Below are 23,072 nucleotides of genomic sequence, written 5' to 3'. Positions count from 1 at the left end.
GGATTGAGCTCGGTGTCGGGCTCTGTGCTGAACGTGGAGCCTGCTTAAGACTGACTCTCTCTCTCTGTCTCTCTCTCTCTCTCTCTCACTCCCACTCTTTCTTTCGCCCCACACCCCCACTTCTTCTCCCTCTGCCCTTGTTCCCTGCTTGCGTGCACATTCTGTTTCTCTCTCAAATACAATAATAATAATAATAATAATAATAATAATAATAATAATAATATGTTTCATTGAAGGCAGGTGTTAATAAACGTGTTTAATTGTGACACTTTTTTTTTTTAGGTGAAAAGCAAGCAGCTACTCATGTAAGTCTCGATCAGGAATATGACTCTGAATCCTCTCAGCAGTGGCGAGAACTTGAGGAACAAGTTGTAGCTGTGGTTAACAGAGGAGTAGTTCCATCCAATTTCTACCCCACACAATATTGTTTGAATAGTTATTCAGATAACTCAAGATTTCCACTGGCAGTTGTAGAAGGTGATATACTTGAATTTTTATTCATGGTTTTTTGTTTACCTACAGCAGATGCAAGATAATTTTCTATGTGCCAAAAATTACTGGAAGCCAGGCATGCAAAAAATAAATTAGGAATCATAACTTAGTGAGCTGTATGTATAAAACCAGGCACTATGTATGAGATGTAATACTAGTATATAAGTGTGCTATTGGAATATAGAAGAGAGAGTGACATTCGTTAGCACATAGGAATTGGGGAAATCTTCTAGAGGAAGTAGTTTTAAAACTGAATCCTGAATAAATGGACATTTATAAGCTGGTAAAGGACAGTCTAGGCAGAAATGCAGAGCTGTGAAAGTAAGGTGTGTTCAGAGAATTGAAGCATAGGATGATAGGTGGGGTTTATTGAAGTTACTAATTTAGGCCTTTCTTTTTGTAGAACCAATAACAGTGGAAGTGGCTTTTAGAAATCCTTTGAAGGTTCCACTTTTGTTGACTGATTTGTCATTGCTATGGAAGTTTCAACCTAAAGATATTAGTGGAAAGGATAATGAAGAAGTTAAAGAACTAGTAAGTTATTAAAAGGTATTTGTAATAAGCATGTTTCAGTAATAGCCTAGCAGATGCATAACATTTCAATATTTTCTGTTGAACTACACTTATTCTTTTTTATGCCTGTTTTCCCTAGCTATAAAAAGTATGATATATGCATATTGTTGAAAATAGAGAATACAGGGGCGCCTGGGTGGCGCAGTCGGTTAAGCGTCCGACTTCAGCCAGGTCACGATCTTGCGGTCTGTGAGTTCGAGCCCCGCGTCGGGCTCTGGGCTGATGGCTCAGAGCCTGGAGCCTGTTTCTGATTCTGTGTCTCCCTCTCTCTCTGCCCCTCTCCCGTTCATGCTCTGTCTCTCTCTGTCCCAAAAATAAATAAACGTTGAAAAAAAAAATTAAAAAAAAAAAGAAAATAGAGAATACAAAGAACATACAGAATAAAGATAAATCTGTCTTCTCAGTATTTAGAAATAACCACTTTAACACTTTTCTATATATCTTTCCAGTAATTTCTATTTGTATGTTTTCTCTCATATATGGGATTTTAAAAATATCGTGTATGTTGGGTTTTTTTCCTTCTGTTGATTTGTATGTGTATCTTGATATTAACATGTCTTAATATCTCATTTCTGTGTAATATTCCATCATGGATGATCTATAAGCTCTTCTACTGTGTCTCCATTGATAGTTGTTTTAGAAGTTTCCATTTGTTGGGGCGCCTGGGTGGCTCAGTCGGTTAAGCATCCGACTTCAGCTCGGGTCACGATCTCGCGGTCCGTGAGTTCGAGCCCCGCGTCGGGCTCTGGGCTGATGGCTCAGAGCCTGGAGCCTGTTTCCGATTCTGTGTCTCCCTCTCTCTCTGCCCCTCCCCCGTTCATGCTCTGTCTCTCTCTGTCTCAAAAATAAATAAATGTTAAAAAAAAAAAAAAAAAAAAAGAAGTTTCCATTTGTTTACTACCCTCATAATTCAATGGTAAAAGTTTGGGTGTATACTTTTTTCATCCTGATAATTTCTGTAGTAATGATTCCTAGGCATGAAGTTAAAAAATTTTAGGGAATAAGTATGTTAGTGCTCTTTTGGTTTCCCAAGAGGTCATACCAAAGCTTTTTACCAGCAACACATGGGATTGGATATCTCATCTTTGCAACATTAAGCATTCTTATTTTTAAAAAGCATCTTGATTTACTAGGTATGAAAAATGCTGTTTTACTTTATTATTTTCCATCTCATTCATTAGTTTCTGGTGAAGTTGAAGATCTTGGATTTCCTTTTTTTGGATTATCTTTATATGTATTTTATCTTTTTCTTATTAGTGTCTGTAATAAGCTCTTTATCTAAGATAGTTTTTTTTTTTTTTTTTTTTTAAGTTTATTTTGAGAGAGCACACACACACGTGTCAAGGAGGAGCGGAGATAGAATCCCAAGCAGGCTCTGTGCTCACGAACCATGAGATCATGACCTGAGCTAAAATCAAGAGTTGAACACTTAACTGACTGAGCTACCCAGGCACCCACCCCTAAGATAGTTATTATTGAAGTAGGAATGACTTGGACAAATAATCTTTATTACCAAGCTGATTGTAACAGAAATAACTGGGAAAAATAATATTTTTTTCCACTTACTGGGCTATTCACCACTATCTACTATATAACTTTTACTTCTTTGTACTACCTTGATATATGCTTTAATCATTATTTTGGAACTGGGAAATATCCCAACATTTTGGCATTGATTGATGAAGGGAGAACTGGAAAGAGATGTATGTCGTACTAAACTTTACTATTAAATTATTTCTCTTGGAGTGTTTTGATTTTTAAAGATTTCCTTCTGTAAAGTCTTGTTGGTTAAATTCATTGAAGATGTTTTGTGATTACACTCATTGTGGATAGTTCCAAAGATTGAGATTTTGTAGGCTCTATTCTGACTTGAATTTTAGCAACTCCATGAATTTTTCTAATTTTTTTTTTCTGATGCCTGGAATACAAATAAGAAGCTTATGAATGGTTCACTCTTGGTAGAGTTTTTTAAAAGATCCATTAGCTTTTTAGTATATTAGTCTGTTTAATATATTAAATTTTAAAGGAGGTTTATTAAAGTGAGATTTTTCATTGTGTATAATTAAGTTATACTTTATCCTGTAAATTTCAAACTCTTTGGATTTCTTCATAACTTTCTGCTGCTGATGGACTAAGATACTGAACTGAAATTTAGGGAAATGTAATTTTAATTTATTGTGTGAAATAACTAACTTCATGGTAAAAGTAAAACAGTGTTTATGAGGACCAGCTTTACCCCAAGTGTGAGCCAGTTAACTGTGCTTTGTTACATGACCAAAGATTATAGTCTCTTACAGAAGTCATTGATTTGGAGGAGGCCTTTTTTTTTGTTCTCTCCTACTGCCCTTATTGTCCACCAGTCTTTTATGCATGTTGCTTAGGCTGCCATTACTCAATACAATTGGACAATGTGGAAAAAGAGGCCAGTCAGAGTAAAAGATGGAGAAATTTGCTCTTACTGCAAAATTAAACTAAGCGGCCATTTTGGCCATTGTTGACAATTAGTAGCTGAACTTTATGTCTTGAAGTTTTATCCTCTTGGTGGCTGCAACTTTGAGTAGATCACTTATCCTCCTCACTTGAATTGGACTGAATGAAATAGAAAAATATATCACATGTTAGATCACTCCAGGTGTGAAAGTAAAAAAAAAAACAACTTTGTATATTGATTAGCACATAGTAAGAACCTGGTAAATGCTAACTGTAATTATTGTTATTGTTCTTAAATATTGATGTATAGGAATGTTAATATTCTTCTGATACTTTTCATTAGAATATGTATTTTACAAAATATTTTTCAGGTATCAGGTGAACCTAAAATGATTGGAACTGAAGTTATTTCAGAATTTTTAATTAATAGTGAAGAATCTAAAGTGGTAATTATTTTCTTATTTTTATGTCTTAAGAAAAAGTAAGTTGGAAACAAATTTAAAAAACCAATTTATTAGGTTTATTTTATATTGTAATTTTCTTAAAAGCTAAAATTTGGAAGATTCGGAAACAAGAATTGCACAAGAGGAAATTGGTGGGAGAAGAGTAGTCTGGTTTGTTAATTTGGCTTGTTAATTTTCAAAGAAGCCTGGTGCAATGTTTTTGGTTTTTTGTGTGTGTGTGTGGGGGGTGGTCAGTATGGTAATTTCATATGACATTTGGTTGACCAGAATATTTTGGTTTTTGTTGACTTTGAAGTATTAGTCAAGATCTGTGCCTGTAATTGTAGAATTTACAGAATTTACAGATTTTTCTTTTGAAGCAAATGCTTTCCAGTATAATAAATTAATTCATTATTCAAAAGCTTAGGTCATGGCTTTCAATTTCTGCAATATTACAGAATTTAGGTATTGCACTATTTAAGATATTATGAAAACAGATAATAAGAGTGACTTAAATATCTCCACAGGCAAGACTAAAGCTCTTTCCCCATCACATAGGGGAGCTGCATATTCTCGGAGTTGTTTATAATCTTGGCACTATTCAGGGCTGCATGACAGTAGATGGCATTGGTTCTCTTCCTGGATGTCACACAGGTAAAACCATAGCATTGCTAAACAGATACAAAACTAGTAATTAAATCTTCATAAAATAAAATGAATGAAAATAGCATGTTTTAAAAATAGGTCTAATGGACCTTTAACAAAGGCAGTTAGATTATTTGGATTATTTTAAACTCTGCCATTGCTTCAAAAATAAACAACTGTATTCCTTTCTAATGTATTTTGTATTTGCAAAGTAAGTAAGTCTCATTTCTCCTAAATGAGAAATTGAGCAGCATACAGTAGGTATGGTTAAACATAAAAGTAAAATCTGCCTAATTCTTTGATGATTCATGCTGCTACTCAGTAATTGTCTAGAATTTTTCTAGAAATAATATGAAAGTTACAGTATTCAAGCTAAATTTATGTCACTTAACATATCAAATTATTTTAGGGCATTGATTATTTTTTGTTTCAGGAAAACATTCCTTGAGTATGTCCGTCAGAGGGAGACAGGATTTAGAAATTCAAGGTCCTCGACTTAACAATACAAAAGAAGAGAAAACGTCTATCAAATATGGTCCTGATCGACGTTTAGATCCCATTATCACGGAGGAAATGCCACTGTTGGAGGTATTTCACTTTTTAAAATTTCATGGACTTAATAAATTATAAGGTCAGATAATATTTTCAGTAAATTAATTGTAGACTTTGAAGGTACTGATGTTACATTGAACCATACTTTTTAATTATTGCTAAGCTAGGGTTAAATAGGTCTAATTTACAAAGATAAGTCACAGCCAGGTTATAAAATATAAACCTCAAAATATTGATGGAAATTGAGAAAATGCATTTAAAGAATACTTTATTAAAATCAGTGGCTCTTTTTTGATAAGGTACACAAATAATATAGGAATTAATGCTTGTTAAAAGTTTACACAAAATAGATAAATATATTCGTAAGAAACAATATTCCCTTTATTCTCTCCGTTTTCCTACCCCACCCTACTTTTATGCCATATAAGTTCCAGCTTTTTTAGTTGCAGAAGATAGAAACTGATGCTAGGGAGCATAAGCCAAAAAAGAGAAAATGTATTATTTAGTTAAAGGATATTGGAACATCTCTTGGAAACTGAAGTATTCTAACAGTAAGTCTCAGAAAAATAAGGACTTGGCACCTCCAGGAAATTTAGCAGCAAATGTTTGTGAGCCTTTAGAAAGCATTGCTTTTGATATGACCTTAGTTTAACAACTTTTCCAGTCTTTGTGCCACTTTATTACTAGTTTCAAGTTTCTAGGAGAGAAATCTGGCCTACCTTGGATCAGTTATCTACCTGAGAGGCAGACCAGTGGCAGGGTTGTATAGTATTACAGACACTGGCAGAAGGTCTTTTCTCCTGCATCCTCAAGTTTTCTTAGTAGGGGAGTTAGAAGCTTAGCCACTTACCTTTTACAAGTGCTCGTGATATTAAATTGGCGTTTTCTCCTTTCAGACCTTTCACTGAACACTTATGTATAGTTTTAGTAATTATAAATGGGATCATACTGCACATTTTATCCTTACTCACTTTTTGTCTTTAACAACATAACTTGGTCTTTGTTTTCATTCAGTAAAAATTCCTTATTTTACAGCTATATATGGTATTCCTTTATTTAGATACCATAATGTGTTTTAACCATTTGTCTTTTGTTGAGTGTGGTTCTGGTTTTTCATCATTACTGATAGTTCTGCAGTAAATCACATTATGTATATACTTTGTGTTCTAGTTTAGACTAAAGTGGAATTGCTCGGTCAAAGGATATATAAATAAAATGTTTTGTAACATACTACAGAATTACCTTCAGCAAGGCTATAGCAATTTGCACTTACCTTGAGTATGAGAATATCCATTGTCTCACATTTATGACATACTGGGTATTATCACTTTTTTTTTTTTTTTACTTTTGCAAATCAGATTGGTGAAAAATGACATTCTTTTTATTTACATTTCTCTGATGTCTGATAAGATTGATCAATCTTCATACGTTTTTTGTTCATATGATTTTTTTTCTTCTATATGTTTATATGATTACCTGTTGATACCCTTTGAATTGGGTACCATTTCCCTTTTCTCATTGGATGGTTTTTATGGGCACTAATCCTATGCCTGTATGGGGAGGGGGAGGTATACTCATTAAAAAAGTAAAGGGGAGGGTTGTGTTTGAGGGAGGGTATTGCTGAGCCACATGTATTCTGCCCAAGTTTTACACTTGGTTAATTATGGTTCACTTAAAGAGTTATGTAGGGAAAAAAAAAAAAAAAAAAGACTTATGGACTGACTTCAGTGCTAGCTTCTGCTTGATAAATATTTTATATATTTTAACTTTGATTTGGTGTCTTTCACCATGTTAAGGCTTTTAACATATATGAAGGCCTATCTGATTGTCCTTTGTTGCTTCTGAGTTTTACAAACACTTTTAAGAGACTTCTATAGTCAAAACTTTTACTGTTTTATTTTTTAATGTCTGTGTTCTGTTTTAAATCCAAGGGAATAATACTCTTCCGAATGTCAAGGGGTAGCGAGTCAAACTTTATTTTTACCGTTAATTGAATATTGGCAACTCATTATACCATCTTTCTTATATACTAATATCCTTAAAGTGTGTATACCTATTTTTATTTTTTTCTGTGGGTACCTATTCTTGCCGATAATAATTCCTCATCTTTCTTTGTCAATACTATAATCTTGCTCTATAATTTTTTGAATCTGACAAACCAGATTAAAAATTAATCTTTAATTTTTTTCTTTTTTCTTATACTTGTGCCATTTTTGTATAAGCCTGTCAAGTTCCCGTAGTAATGCATTGGATTTTTATTAGGATTTGCATTGCTACACCTAGGAGTTCTAAGGCTGAAGATGGATTGAAATGAGTTGGGATCCAAATTTTATTTTAGGGCTATTCATCATTATAGCTAGCTAGCTAGCTAGCTGGCTATTTATTTATTTATTTATTTATTTATTGTTTTTCAGTTTATATGTATTGAGAGAGAGAGTGCATGTGTGAGCAGGGAAAGAAAGGTCAGAGAGAGAGAGGGAGGGAGAGAATCCCAAGCAGGTTGTGCACTGTCCACACAGAGGCACACAGGACTCAGTCTCACAAGTGTGAGATCATGACCTGAGCTGAAATCAGGAGTTGGATGCATAATCGACTAAGCCATCCAGGCGCCCCCCCCCATCATTATAGTTTAGAAGTCACTAATTTATACAGTTTGCTTGGAATTCTATACATAAGAATTTCCTAGAGCTTACTTTTGAAAGGGAAGATTCTGACCCCTCTGGTTAATTGAAATCAGTCCATTGAGGACACCAGAATACTCAGTTTTTATAGCTTACCCTTTTTTTTTTTAAGCTTATTTATTTATTTTGAGAGTGTGAGAGAGCATGAGTAGGAGAGGGGCAGAGAGAATGAGAGAGAGAGAGAGAGAGAGAGAGAGAGAGAATGAATCCCAAGCAGGCCCTGCACTGTTAGTGCAGAGCCCGACTCAGGGCTTGATCTCAGGAACTGAACCGTGAGATCACGACCTTAACCAAGATCAAGAGTTGGATGCTTAACTGACTGAGCCACCCAGCTTATACTTTTCATTGTATCTGATGATTAAGATGTTCTTTGTTACTAAGATTGGTAAAAGTACAAATGGTTTTTAAGTGCGGTACTTCTCAGATGATAGATTATTATGTATAGAGCCTTTCTTTTAGACTTTTTTCTAAGCTCCATCTCAAATTATCTGACCTTGGAAAGTTTCTTCTCTTACGAAATGAGGAAAATTGAACCAGATGATGTTTAATTTTAAATGTTTAACTGAGTAGTCTTTAAAATTATTTTGTTTTTGATATTGCTCATTCTGTATTTAAGTTTTCTTCTTGCATACCATAGTGGTTTAAAAAAAAAACTTTATTGTTATAGATGTAATTTTCCTTGCAGAAGGTAAAATATGTAGAGGACCTCTTATTCTACATAGTAACAACGGGTGTTTGGTTGATTAAACAAAAAAGCTTGTAGTGAATAACAAAAAAAACCCACAATAGATCCATATCATAAATATTTTGCCTTAAGAAAATACACAAATGTACAATTTATTCACTGTCTTGTCATCCTCTTACCTTGGCGGGTGGGGGGGAAGGATTTAGGTCAGAGGCCTTTTCTTTAAATTTTTTTTAATGTTTGTTTATTTTGAGAGAGAGAAAGAGAGAGAACATGCATGAGCAGGGGAGGGGCAGAGAGAAAGGGAGACATAGAATCTGGAGCAGGCTCTAGGCTCGAGCTGTCAGCACAGAGCCCACTGTGGGGCTCAAACTCGTGAACTGTGAGATCATGACCTGAGCTGAAGTTGAACACTTAATTAACCAACTGAGCCATCCATGCGCCCCATTTTCATACCCACTTTTAAAGCTTCTGACATCCACAGAATTTATCTGCTTTCCTTAAGGCTATGGCCATAGTGAAATTCCTTGCAAACTTAGATTAAGAAACAGGTTTTTCCACTGGATTTTTATAACTCCTCTGGGACTACTAGTCATAACTTTATTAGAACATTTTTTCTTACACTTTTACCTTTATGTTCCTCTTTTCTTGGATACTTTCAGTGTACCTCTGATATTTACACTTAAGGATCTTTTATTTATTTTTTTAAATTTTATTTAACTTTATCTATTTTGAGAGAGAATGCGCATATGCACGGAGGACGGGCAGAGAGAGGGGGAGAGAGAATCCCAAGCAGGCTCTGCACTGCCAGTACAGAGCCTGATATGGGGCTCAAACTAACAAACCATGATACCATGACCTGAGGAGAAAGCAAGAGTCAAATGCCCAGCCACCCAGGCGCCTGACTTAAGGGGAAATGCAGATAACTTACTAGATGGTTGGTAGCCCATATTTCTACCTCTGTAATACAGGTTCACATTCCCTTATCTGAAATCTTGAGGCCGGATATGTGCTGGAAATCTTTTTCTCCTTTAATTTGTAGAAATTTTGTGTGTGTGTGTGTGTGTGTGTGTGTGTGTGTGTGTGTGTGTGTGTGGTTTTTTATATAAAGTGTTATGTAACCCCTGTTGGGTTTGTGGTAGCATCTGGAAATCAAGCAAATTAATATTGTGTGACTGAACCATAGGACTATCACACTAAATGGGAAAGGGTATAAAAAGCCTCTGTTAGATCGGGTTTTGTTCCCATGTGAGTTACTGAATGTTTGAGGTCATTTGGAGCTTTTTGGTTTTAAAATTATGGATATGGAATCATGGATCTGTACATTCCTCCCATTTAAGACTTATGGGGTATCTTTTCATCTTGATGTGTAAATAAATAGTTGAGCTACTTTTCAAGTTGACATTGATAAGGGCTTTTCAACTGACAATTATTTAATTCACATAGCTATGTTAAATTTCTTATAACTTCTCTTACCCATAGTCTACACAGTCGTCAGAGTTTTGCTGATACTCACTTGTCACTGATGTTTTGTCTTTAATTCATACCTCTGACATCTGCTGTTAAATAACATTTTCTAAAATGGTATTGTTAATTGCCACATATTCAGGGAGATGTCAAAGAGAATTAATGAAATTCTCTTTATAAAGAAATATAACATCTTAACTTATTATTCATTAGAGGTTCGGAATTTTTAACAGACAATATAATAATATTTTTTCCCTCCAATGCAGGTATTCTTTATACATTTCCCTACAGGGCTCCTCTGTGGAGAAATCCGAAAAGCATATGTAGAGTTTGTCAATGTCAGCAAAAGTCCTCTTACTGGATTGAAGGTTGTTTCTAAACGTCCAGAGTTCTTTACTTTTGGTGGTAACACAGCTGTTCTAACACCACTGAGTCCTTCAGCTTCTGAGAACTGTAGTGCTTACAAGACTGTTGCGACAGACTCTACCGCTGTGTGTACGGCACTCATATCATCGGCTTCCTCTGTAGACTTTGGCATTGGCATAGGGAGTCAGCCAGAGGTGATTCCTGTTCCCCTTCCTGACACTGTTCTTCTACCTGGAGCTTCAGTCCAGCTACCAATGTGGTTACGTGGGCCAGATGAAGAAGGTGTCCATGAAATTAACTTTTTGTTTTACTATGAAAGTGTTAAAAAGCAGCCTAAGATCCGGTGAGTATTATAAAACTTTCTTGATTTAAGCTCTGTGTTTAATGTATGTGCACAAATTCAAATAAACATTTTGATATTTGTTAACATCTGTCATTGTTTATTTAAAAAATTACCCCCTTCTATATTATGCATGATGTTTATAATTGAGTTTGTCCCTAATCTAAGTTCTAAGTAGCCAAAAGTGAAAAAAAATTAGGCTACTATAATCTTCTTAGTGGCTTCTGTCTGTTAACTTCATGATTCTCTGATTCGACCAAGTACCAGGGCCAAAGTTACCACATAATAATGAAGTTCACAGGTACCATTTGTATGTGAAAACAACCTGTCGATAGTCATCCTGTTTCAAGAAAATTACTTTGTTTTACCTTTCCTTTTCCCTGTGCCCTCTTCTGACTCCTGGGAATGTATGGGGGGAAAATATATATTTGCAGAACAGATGATTAGAGTGGTGTTATATAATAAGGGTCACTGAAGAAATTTACCTTGGCACTCACAAGGGTCTGTGGCCTATAAATCATTAAACAACAGGTTATTTTATTTGTGATAATGCTGCTGTCATTTTTATAAAATTAACTAGGAATAATTGTATTACTCCATTTATTAATGGAATATCTAAAATATCTAACACTTCTGAGGACAAAATGATACAGTATTTATAATGGGGACATATTAGATACTCAATAATATTCTCCTTCAGAGTACAATAGAGCATACTCTGGCCAAGGCAGTCAGAGAAGGCTTTGTAGAATATAGTAGTGGTGAAATGACCTTCCAAGGAAAGTAAAGATTTCAAAATTTGGGTATCAAGGGGGATAGGCAAGAGAGTAGTGGGTGTTCCAGGGAGTGGCTGTATATATGAATGAAGATTTGCAAATTAGGAAATATAAACTGAATATAGTTAGTTTGGTCGCAGTGTAAAATATGTGTAAGAGAAGGGAAAATTGTTAGAAGTAATGAATTCAGTAAAGTCGTAGGATCCAAAATTAGCATACAGAGATTGATTGCATTTCTAGATGCTAATAATGAACTATCAGAAAAAGAAGTTAAGAAACCAGTCCTATTTACAATTGCGTAAAAAAGAATAAAATACCTAGGAATAAATTTAACCAAGGAGATAAAAGACCTGTACTCTGAAAACTGTGAGACATTGATGAAAGAAATTGAAGATGACATAAATAAATGGAAAGATACACTGTGTTCGTGGATTGGAAGAATTAATATTGTTAATATGTTCATACTTCCCAAAGCAATCGACAGATTCAGTTCAAGCCCCATCAGAATACGATTGGCATTTTTTACAGAATGAGAACAAAGAATCCTAAAATTTGTGTTGAACCACAAAAGACCCCAAATAGCCAAAGCATTCTGGAGAAAGAAGAATAAAGCTGGAACTGTCATGCTACCTGATTTCAAACTATACTACAAAGCTATAGTAATCAATACAGTATGATACTGGGACGAAAATAGACACACATCAATGGAACACGATAGAAAACCCAGAAATAAATGCATGCATATGTGGTCAATTAATCTTGACCAGGGAGACAAGAATATACAATGGAGAAGATAGTTTCTTCAATAAATGACGTTGGGAAAATGGGACAACTGCATATAAAAGAATGAACCTGGACCATTAGCTTACACCATAAACAAAGATAATTCACAATGGAGTAAAGACTTGAATGCAAGATTTTAAACCATAAAACTCCTAGAAGAAAACATAGGCAGTGAGCTCTTTGACACTGATCTTAGCAATATTCTTTTGGACCAGTGTTTTCAGGCAAGGGCAGCAAAAGCGAAAACAAATGAGATCACATCAAACTAGAAAGCTTTTGCACAAAGAAACTATCAGCAAAACAAAAAGGCATCCTACTGAATGGGACAAAGTATTTGCAGATCATGTATCCAACAAGGGGTTAATATCCAAAAATATAAATAACTTACACAATTAATATTAAGAACACCCCAATTTAGGGGTGCCTGGTTGGCTCAGTCGGTTAAGTGTCAACTCTTGGTTTTGGCGCAAGTCATGAATTTGCAGTTTGTGAGTTTGAGCCCCACGTTGGGCTCCTCACTGATGGTACAGAGCCTGCTTGGGATTCTCTCTCCCTTTCTCTCTGCCCCTCCCCCACTTACTCAAAATAAATAAACTTTAAAAAAAAATTTAAAAAAGAAAAAAAAATCCCAATTTAAAAACGGGCAGGGGATCTAAGTAGACATTTTTCCGAAGACCTACCAATGGCCAACAGGCACAAGAGAAGATGCTCAGCATCACTAATCAAGGAAATGCAAATCAAAACCACAATGAGATATTACTTCACACTTGTCAGATTGGCTGTTATCAAAGACACAAAGTAATATAGGTGAGGATGTGGAGAAAAAGGAACCCACATATACACTGTTAGTGGATATGTGAATTGGTACAGCCACTTAGAAAAACAGTATGGAAGTTTCTCAAAAAATTAAAGTGGAACTACCATATAAAGCAATTTCAATTCTGGTATTTATCTGGAGAAAACAAAATCACCAATCCAAAGAGATACATACATTCCTTTGTTCACTGCTGTATTATTTATAATATTAGCCAAGTTGTGGAGGCAACCTAGGTGTTCTGTTGATAAGGATAAAGAAGATGTGCAATGCGCATGTGTACACAAACACACTCAGAGGAACGTTACTCAGCCATAAAGAGGAATGAAATCTTGCCATTTGTGATTACATGGGTGGAGACCTGGACGGGTATTATGCTATGTAAAATAAGACAGACCACATTATTTCACCTGTATGTGGAATTCAAAAAAAACAAACAGACTCCTAGAAGAAAGAAGCTGTTGGTTACCAGAGTAGGGAGGAGTTGGTGGAGTAGGCGAAATAGGTGAAGGGGATTAAGAGGTACAAATTTTCAATTATAAAAGAAGTCATGAGGATGCAATGTACAGTGTAGGGAATATAGTCAGTAATATTGCAATAGCTTTGTATGATAGGTGGTCACTAGATTTATCAAAGGGATAATTTCATAATATATAAAAATACTGAATCACTATGATTTATCCCTGAAACTAATAGGATATTGTATTTCAATTGTACTTAAAAAAAAAAATTATGGGGCGCCTGGGTGGCTCAGTCAGTTAAGCGTCTGACTTCGGCTCAGGCCATGATCTCACAGTTCGTGAGTTCTAGCCCCGCGTTGGGCTATGTGCTAACAGCTCAGAACCTGGATCCTGCTTTGGATTCTGTGTCTCCCTCTCTCTCTGCCCCTCCCCCACTCACACTCTTGTCTCTCTCTGTCTCAAAAATAAGTCAATGTGAAACATTTAAAAAAAAAATTTAGGAGGTAACATTAAAAAAAAAAGTAACGGGGAATTAACATGGAAATGTGAATAGCTGTATTGTGGAGGGCTTTGAATGCCAAGTTAAAGTTTGAAGTTTACTTGATAGGGGATCAGTTACTTTGGAACCACTGTCAGAGAAGAAGCATAATGAGGACATTGCTGCATGAAAATTATTTTCCTGTGCTAGACTGATGAGTTTGGTAAGCAGACATGCCTAGAGTCAAGGTGACTATTAGTTTCCTTCTGAACTGAGAAGAATTGAACGGAAGTTACACTACATAATTTTACTTTATTATTCTGTTTTTGTTTTGTTTTCTGAGTATAAGTGGTCCTGAGAGCAGTTAGGTTTTAAAAGCTTTATTTGGAATTAGAGAGTCATAACACATGGAGAGGTTCTTACATTAAACTTGCTATTTTTTATTTCTTCAGTCACAGAATATTAAGACACACTGCAGTCATTTGTACCAGCCGATCTTTGAATGTACGGGCCACTGTCTGCAGAAGTAATTCTCTTGAAGATGAGGAGGGCAGAGGGGGCAATATGTTAGTCTTTGTGGATGTGGAAAATACCAATACTGTAAGTTGGTTTAAAACTAAATTTTATTTTTAATTATAGTGGAAGTGTTTCCTTTATTTTTAGTAAAGGATTCTTTTTTCACAAGATAGCATAAGCTAGGAATTTAGGAATATTCATATACAAAAGTGTGAAAACGTCTTAATTTTCTATTAGCTTTGTGATTTTAAGTCTCTTCAAATAAAATGACCTGGTGGCATTAATATGGTATGTATCATATGAAAGGTAGCCCTATACGTGAGTAATTAAACCCAAAAGAGATCTGATAGAGTGCTTTCTAGTCTCACCATTCAGAATCTGTTGATGTAATTAAATTTACAAAGTTCTGTATTAGGATTTCCCATTCAGTATTATTAACTTGATAATCGTCACTTACATATTTCTGAGAGTACCATTTTCCTTATATAAAGCATTTCAAACATTTTATCATTCCTGTTTATTTATATACTCTAAATATAAAAATGAGTATTAAAGAAGGAAATGTGATCTCATTATTAAAATAACATCTTAGTGGGGCACCTGGGTGGCTCAGTTGGTTAAGGCCATTGATCTCAGCTCAGGTCTTGGTCTCAGGGTTGTGAGTTCGAGCCCTGCATTGCACTCCACTCTGGGCGTGAAGCCTACTTAATAATAATAAGATAGCATCTTAGCATCAGATTGATTCAGTTCAGATACTTACATGAAGTGTTGCTTATTCTGTAATGAATTCTGTAATGTCCTTTGTTTTAGCTTCATAAATTTGTAAGGTTGCTTTTTAGGATATTTAGGATTTATGTGCTTAATACTTTGGTGATCTTTAAAGAAAATAACATTTGTAAAAGTAAGAAAATTGTAATAATTTCAAATTAGCTCTTTTCCAGGTAAATGAAAAATTGTATACAGATTAACTTTATGTGCATTGGCTGTGTATGGAGATTCTGATTTGTTCAATTTTTGTTTATTTTTGCCTTAATGACAATGAGATCTCTCAGAAAGATGAGAAGGAATAAAAAAAATACTACAGTTTTGATTAAAAATTGACAACAAATACTGTTTGATTAAATACTATCAGTAACTCATTATGATAGGTTCTAATGACTGAATACTCCAGTGGGAGTACATCATAGTTAAATACAATTCTCATATAAAAAAAAATAATACAGTTCTCTAAGTTTAAGGAGGGATTTAAATAACGTAAGCATTCCGAAATGTATATTATTTATTTCAAAATAAAAATGTAATCTTATGTTAATTAATACTTACTTTGGTAACAGAGTTAGAATATTATTTACATTAGAATATTCTAAGTTCATGCCCCTAAATCTTAAATGACTCTTTTATTTCTTTTTGATAGAGTGAAGCAGGTGTTAAGGAATTCCATATAGTACAAGTATCGAGTAGTAGCAAACACTGGAAATTCCAGAAATCTGTAAATCTCTCTGAAAACAAAGGTTTGTGCTTTATTTTCCTTTTCATAGTAAATTTTCAAATCTTCATTGCTTGATTTTTTTCAGAATAGTACTATAATATCAGAAGATTGTTGGTACCTTTTTTATAATTAACTTTTTTAAGCATTAAGTTGTGTTTTCATTAGTTCAAGTGACTGTGAATCAAATTACCTATCTTAATCCGTTCTTTCCCATCTTTTTATTCCCTTCCACATATTTCTATTTGCATTTTCTTTATTCAGTTGGAAAATCAGTGCCTGAGTAGATGATCACTTTCAAAATTTCAAACAGTACTGTAACATATAGACTAGAATGTGGAAGGTTCTTTTTGTGTCCTTTGCCATTGGTAGGCTGTTTTTTCTGTGTATAACCATACCTCTGTAGTGACTGACTTTATACCCATATAACACTTAAAAGAATATACATACTTGTGATATATATTGACAGATTGTTTTCCAGGATATTTCTGTCAGTTATCCTGGTAGTAATATGAGAATGCCAGTACTTTTAAGAGTGGAGGGAAGCTGACAAAATATTTGCTCTTTCTGGAGAAAAATTGTACAGTATTATTTCAGAAGCTATAAAAATATTTAAACTCATACTTAGCCTTTCAGTAATCCTTATTTTTGGAATTTGTACAAAGGAATTAATTCAAAACATAGGAAAATCTGTATACTGAGAGCAGGGCAGTTAATCACAAAGTTGTGTTTAATAGGGAGAAATTCAGTGTGGCTTTAATGTAAATTATAACTCAGACTATTTTTTAGTCACTAAAATTTATTAACATTTTAAAAGTGTCTGTAATAGCAGGGAAATGCATCATAGCACAGTATGTGCATATAGCAATATTGATGTAAGTCATACATATGAAAAAATACTGAAAGGAAATGAAGAAATGATAGAATGGTGGGTTGCTGGCTCCCTGGTTCCCAGGTTCGGATCTTTTAAACTTTTATCTGTAATTTCACACACACACACACACACACACACACACACACACACACACACAAATATAAAATGAGTATTATTTATTCACACACACACACACACACACACACACACAAGCACATGTGTGACCATGTATTTCAAGAAAATTGAATTTCATCCTTTTTATGGGCTGAGTGAAATTTGCTTTATTGAGATGAAAACAAAGATGTTTTTCATTAAACATTATTTATAATTATGAATTATTTTCCAGTATTGTTAGGGAAGTCTGAATAATAAATTAGGTTTTACCATGTCAGAAGCTGAGAAGGATCTTTGAAATTTTTTCTTTCTTTTCTTTCTAGATGCCAAACTTGCCAGTAGGGAGAAGGGAAAATTTTGTTTCAAGGCAATACGATGTAAGGAAAAAGAAGGTAAATTCATTTTATTTTCAGACTTTCTTAATGGTATTTTATATTTCATGCCAACGATATGATTAGTTTGTTTTCCCCTGTTTTTTAGTTGCCACACAGTCCTCAGAAAAATACACCTTTGCAGACATCATCTTTGGAAATGAACAGGTATGAAAATAAGCACAATAGCATTTGATCTTCTGGATCAAAGTCACAGTTCTGGAATATCTGTTTTGGCAAAACTATTGCTTTAGTAATCCTCAAAATCTTCAGTGGGTGAATATGTCAACATTGTTGGGTTTTGCAGCTTCCCTTCATGCTCTAAAACAGACGAGAAATACTGTGTGGATTATGCCATTTTAGTTAGTTATTCAAAACTAACTTTCTTTTGAGGGTATCACAGGAAAAAAGTATAAACCTTGGTATTAAAGAAAGAAACCAGATTATACAAGGGAACCAATTTATTAGGAAAAGTGGTTACAGTGGAACATAAAGATGATAATTCTCTGGATTTTGGTGTATCATACGGTTCTGAGACCAAAATAATAAGCTCTTTTGTAGTTTTAAATGTATTTTCCAAAACAGTGGTATTTCAAGTTAATTATTTGTAAGAATCACTTAGAGTAGGTTTTCAAACTTTCACAACATGTGGGGCTCTTGTTAAATGCAAATTCTATTTCAGTGGGACTAGGGTGGGACCTGAGATTCTAAATTGCTATAAGCTGGAGCATCTGGTTGGCACATTTGGTAGAACATGTGACTCTTGATTTGGGGGTTGTGAGTTCGTGCCCTGCATGGGGCGTAGTTTACTTAATAAAAAATATGTATACTAAATTACTGTAAGCTCCTAGATGATATTAAGGTTATTAGTCTCTTTTTTTTTTTTTCAGACCCTATTTTTGATCTGAGAATTTTGTAAAAATGAAAATTTTGCTTTCCTGCCTCCAAAACTTTGATTCGTTATGTCTTGGGGGGAGTTTGGGAATATGCATTTTTTCCTTCCCTCCCTTCCTATTTATTTATTTTGAGAGAGGCACAGAGACAGGGACAATGTGAGTCGGGGAGGGGTAGAGAGGGAGAGAGAGAATCCTAAGCAGGTTCCACACTGTCAGCACAGAGTCCGATGTGGGGCTAGAACTCACAAACTGTGAGATGACCCAAGCTGAAATCAGAGAGTTGGAAGCTTAACCCCAGGAATATGCATTTTCAACCAACTCTGCATATAATCTGATGAGGTGATGTGGTGATTTGCTTTGAGAAATGCTGGACCAAGGGTGTAAACTTCCACGTAGGCATGCCCTGGTACTGTTACCAACGTTACTGTTTGTGTTATTGTTTCTTCTTTGTGTTTTTTGATTTGATAATTCCAGACATTCTTATGCTTTTGTATTTCTCTTATCATTGGCCTTCATCTGACTCACTCTTTGTGGCTATCTTTTGACTATTTGAAGAAGCAGTTATTTAGAAATATCTCAGAGTACCAAAAGTCCAGTAATTCCAAAACAAGTATACTTTTAGCAATGCCATGCCTCCTGAATGACTGAATTTAGGTTTCATGATTTCAGTTGTTTGTCCTTTTCACTTCTTTTTTAAATTTAAAATCCCTAGAGACATAATCAAGACCCTTAAATCATATTAAGTGTATAATTTTTATTGTATATATTAGCAAATAATTTTGTATAGGAGTACTGAAGAAAGTAAAAACAAAGAAGGACATTTTCCCTTTTGATGAATCTGGTTGAGTAAATAGAACTCCCCAAGCACTACAGATTAATGAGAGAACTATGGGGACAATTGCTTACCAGAAAATAGTTTATTCTTAAAGGGAAAATGTGTATATTTATTAATATTTAATAATTAACTTGAAACTTAGCATCTATATAATATAGCCTATAATGAAGGGAATCCTAAGTGTAGACAGTTTACTGTGAAACATAATATCCCATTAAAGGAAATCCTGTACTTCTGATTCCATTAAGAAGTTTTTAAAAAATTCTTTTCTCATGTTCTCTTCCTTCAAGTAGAAGAGCCACATTAAGACCAATTACTCAGTTTGCATTCTGTTTCACTAGATGTTGTCTAGTATTCTAAGTATTCGAATGAGAACGATTTCTGTTATTTTAATAGCACAAAAAATATTACTTTTCAATAATTTATTTTTTATTCATTTTCTTAGAGCTACCCATCATCTTCCCTGGATACTTGGAAGGTCAAACCTAATGTCATGGCAGTGTAGATTAATTATTTTGAGGTAACAGCTTTAAGATTCAGGGTAATTTATACCAAATATTTTAGGTGTTTAAATGTTTTAGTGTGTTTTACAGCCTCTCTCTATTGACAGATTGACAAGAAATTTTTTAATAAGCGTTTTGGTTATACAGAAATATATAGAGAAATATAAATTTTGGTAGGGTGTATTTAATTGAAAACATTTATGTAGATAAGTGATTTTCTTTTGACAGATAATAAGTTCAGCAAGTCCATGTGCAGACTTCTTTTATCGAAGCTTATCTTCTGAATTAAAGAAACCACAAGCCCAGCCGTCCGTGCATACTGAAAAACAGTCATTAGAGGATGCTGTGAGATTGATTCAGAAGTGCAGTGAGGTGGATTTGAATATTGTCGTATTATGGAAGGTATGTGTTACTAAATTATTTCAGCAAGCCTTGCTTACGGATACTTGAGCCTTAAGCAAAGAACAAATGTAAGCTGGTATTTGCATTTTTTCTGCTTAAATTTTTAGTTTCAATATTAAAGTTGTTTTATAATTTTATTTAATAGTTCTATAATGACTTTTTTACTTAAAGAATTCAAATTAGATAGCTTTCTTCTTTGTTATTGTTACTTCTAAGTGGTACTGAGAATATTATAGATTTGTTAACCTCCATGAAAACAACTGTTATTATTAAATTCTTTATTATTGGAATTTTCAGAAACTGAAAATGGAAAAAAATAGCACTGTGAACCTTCAGGTACCCATTACTCAGACTCCATAGTCACTAATTTGTTGCTATTCATCTTTCATCTATTCCATTAGCCCCTCTCCTTTGTTTTCTTTTATTTTTACTTTCCTTTATTATTTGCTATAGTATTTTTTTTTTAGTGACATAATATTTTACGTGTAAATGCTCTGTATTCTAGCAGATGAAGACTTTCTTTAACATCTCCAAAATATTGTTATCTCATCCAACCAAATTAACAGTAATTCTTAATTATGATCTATTTGTTGGTCTGTTTTTGTTTTTTCCAGATTATTTTAAAATATTTTAATTTTTAAAAAATCATATCCAAATAAGATCCACACATGACAGAGCAAAATGAGATTGCTTAGGCATTAGTCTTCCTTAGAGTTACCTGTTATACAGAGCAGGCTTGTTTCGCACAGTGTACCCTCTGTATCTTAGAAATTTATAATTGTATATAAATTGTATACATTACATAGAATATATAATAAAATTATATATTACTTTTTAAAAAACAATTCTACAGTGAAATTAAGGATCTTGCCTAAGGATATTCACCTGAACTGTGTGGAAAGGTTTCATTTTGTGTTGTCTGATACAAGAGCTCTCTCACATAGAGGTATTTTCATAGTAGATGATCAATATATGTATTTTTAAATTGGTTCAGATATTCTAGACTATTATTTTTACTAAATCACACATTTTTAAATAAACTTTCTTGAAACTAAGCTGGCATAAGTTTTTTATTTTTTGCATGAGTTTTAATAAAACTGCTTAAACAAATTGGTACTTTTATTGACTAGAGATGTTTAATATTTAAAAGGTCAGTTACACATTTTTAGCTTGAAATCAGATGTTCTTGGGGCTTAGAATCAAGAGGATTCTATTTTCAGGCTTAGCAGTATTTTCCTCTTAATGTAAACCAACCAGTCATTAAATATATACTATAACCGTGGCATATGTGGCTGTCACTCCACAGATTCCTGCCGTGTAACAGTTTGTAATATTACTGAGACAAGATTTTGAGTAATCTGTACTCTGTATTCATTGTTAAGTCCACAGTAACTTTGGCTGGGGGTGAAAGTGTTACCTTTTAAAAAATAGCCTGGAATAAAATCCCACTACTAGTAGTATTGCTGATCACATGAAGAAGAAAACTAAGATTGTGATGCTCCTTGGCTAGAAAATGGAAATTGGAATAGAATGAAGAATGGGATATGAAGTTGGTAGTGGCTCGTATTTGTGTTTATCACATACTCATTTGAGAAAGTGGTAGAGTTCCTTTAGTGAGGTCTCCAGATAATGCAGAAATGACACACTGAATGAAATGAAATTTGAAAAGTCATTTAAGCTGTGGAGGAGGAAGCACAGGATGCCTAGGACTCTTTTAATAAAATATAATTCAGGAGAAAAACCGAGCTCAGACAACATCTTTGTGAAAAATAATTGGAAAAGAGGCACAGAAAAACTCAGCAGTTTTAACTAAGCATAAATGTTTGTTTTAAAAAGCGAAGCCTTTGTGCAGAAAGGAGAATGTTATTTATAGAATTAGACATGGCTAGGGGTGATTTTTGTTTGATCCCATGAGACCATTGGAAAAAACGTGACATGTCTCAGAACTTTGTATTCAACCTCTCAAAGGTCCACCGCGTCAGGTGTTTAAGTCCAGCATTTTGGGTTATGTATTGGTTCACACGAGCAGGTCCTGGGCTGTCCAATGCCTTAGTGCACTACTCCCAAGTTGGTCTGCAGATGACATGCTGTCACTGGTCATGGTAAAATGAGTACAAAAATTGAACATAAACATTTAGAAACTTCTATAGCATTTTGGCTGAGAAATTTTGTGTCTGTTGAATCTAATAGTAAAAAAATTGGGCTTGTTAAAAAATTTTTAAACCTTTGTATTTGCATAATGTGGCAGTAACAGCGTATCAGAGCCATTTACGTATTATATTTTCTCTAGGACAGAAGCGGTTCAAGAGGGAGATGAGTTATATGCTGGAACCAGTGTTTTGATATAGATGAAATTGGCCTTTTTTTTTTTTTTCAAGTATATGTACTTATGTTTAAGATATCTCCAAGGGTGTGACATTTCCACTTAGAAGATTTATGACTGTTTTCACGATTATGTTCTTCTAGGTGATAAACCCTGTGGCATTTCAGAAGCATGTACGTTTTGCCTGTATTTTGGTAGTTCAATCACAAAAAGACTTGTGTTATAGCACTAGTTTCTTAAGAGCTCTAGAGAAAACTGAAAAAAGATTTTAAGATGTATCCTTCAAATATCCAGGCCCAAATGTATTATACTGAGGCAAACAGATTTTGACAGATTCTTTATTTATTGAATGAGTAAATAAAAGTAGAAATGCTGACACAGCCATCGTGTTGATAATTGATAAACAGCCATGATATTTCTACCTTCCATCAAATAATTGCATTCATTACTTTTGAGGTATTGCCAAGCAAGGTAACATTTTTGTGCTTTGTATGTCTTAGGCTTATGTAGTGGAAGATAGTAAGCAACTAATTTTGGAAGGTCAGCATCATGTTATTCTTCGCACTATAGGAAAAGAAGCCTTTTCATGTCCTCAGAAACAGGTAATAGTAATGTTTGCTTTGGGTCTTCTTGTGAACTTGGGGTTTTTTGTTTGGTTGGTTTTTGGGTTTTTAAAGGGATCTGCTGGTATATGCAGGCTTTTATATTGAGATTTGAGTGAGGGGTTGGTGGCAGACGACTAATTAGAATGAGAAATGAACATAAA

At 34.2% G+C, this 23,072-nt stretch overlaps 1 protein-coding gene across 6 annotated transcripts in view; it reads left to right on the top strand.

Annotated features, from left to right (window-relative positions):
- Nucleotides 1–23,072, top strand: part of TRAPPC8 (trafficking protein particle complex subunit 8) — an 83,530-nt gene that overhangs the window by 48,585 nt on the left and 11,873 nt on the right. For all 6 annotated transcript variants that reach the window (XM_045042026.1, XM_045042027.1, XM_045042025.1 and 3 more), the window contains 12 exons: nt 283–477; nt 896–1,026; nt 3,867–3,941; nt 4,466–4,592; nt 5,017–5,171; nt 10,235–10,677; nt 14,439–14,586; nt 15,917–16,013; nt 17,300–17,368; nt 17,457–17,515; nt 19,810–19,983; nt 22,807–22,908. In XM_045042026.1, the coding sequence (XP_044897961.1) occupies nt 283–477; nt 896–1,026; nt 3,867–3,941; nt 4,466–4,592; nt 5,017–5,171; nt 10,235–10,677; nt 14,439–14,586; nt 15,917–16,013; nt 17,300–17,368; nt 17,457–17,515; nt 19,810–19,983; nt 22,807–22,908 (1,775 nt within the window). The remainder of the gene's footprint in view (nt 1–282; nt 478–895; nt 1,027–3,866; nt 3,942–4,465; nt 4,593–5,016; nt 5,172–10,234; nt 10,678–14,438; nt 14,587–15,916; nt 16,014–17,299; nt 17,369–17,456; nt 17,516–19,809; nt 19,984–22,806; nt 22,909–23,072) is intronic.

Source organism: Felis catus, chromosome D3, assembly GCF_018350175.1.
Source record: "Felis catus isolate Fca126 chromosome D3, F.catus_Fca126_mat1.0, whole genome shotgun sequence".
NCBI lineage: Eukaryota > Metazoa > Chordata > Mammalia > Carnivora > Felidae > Felis > Felis catus.
Note: the sequence above shows the minus strand (reverse complement) of the source record. Positions and strands in the feature narration are given on the sequence as shown.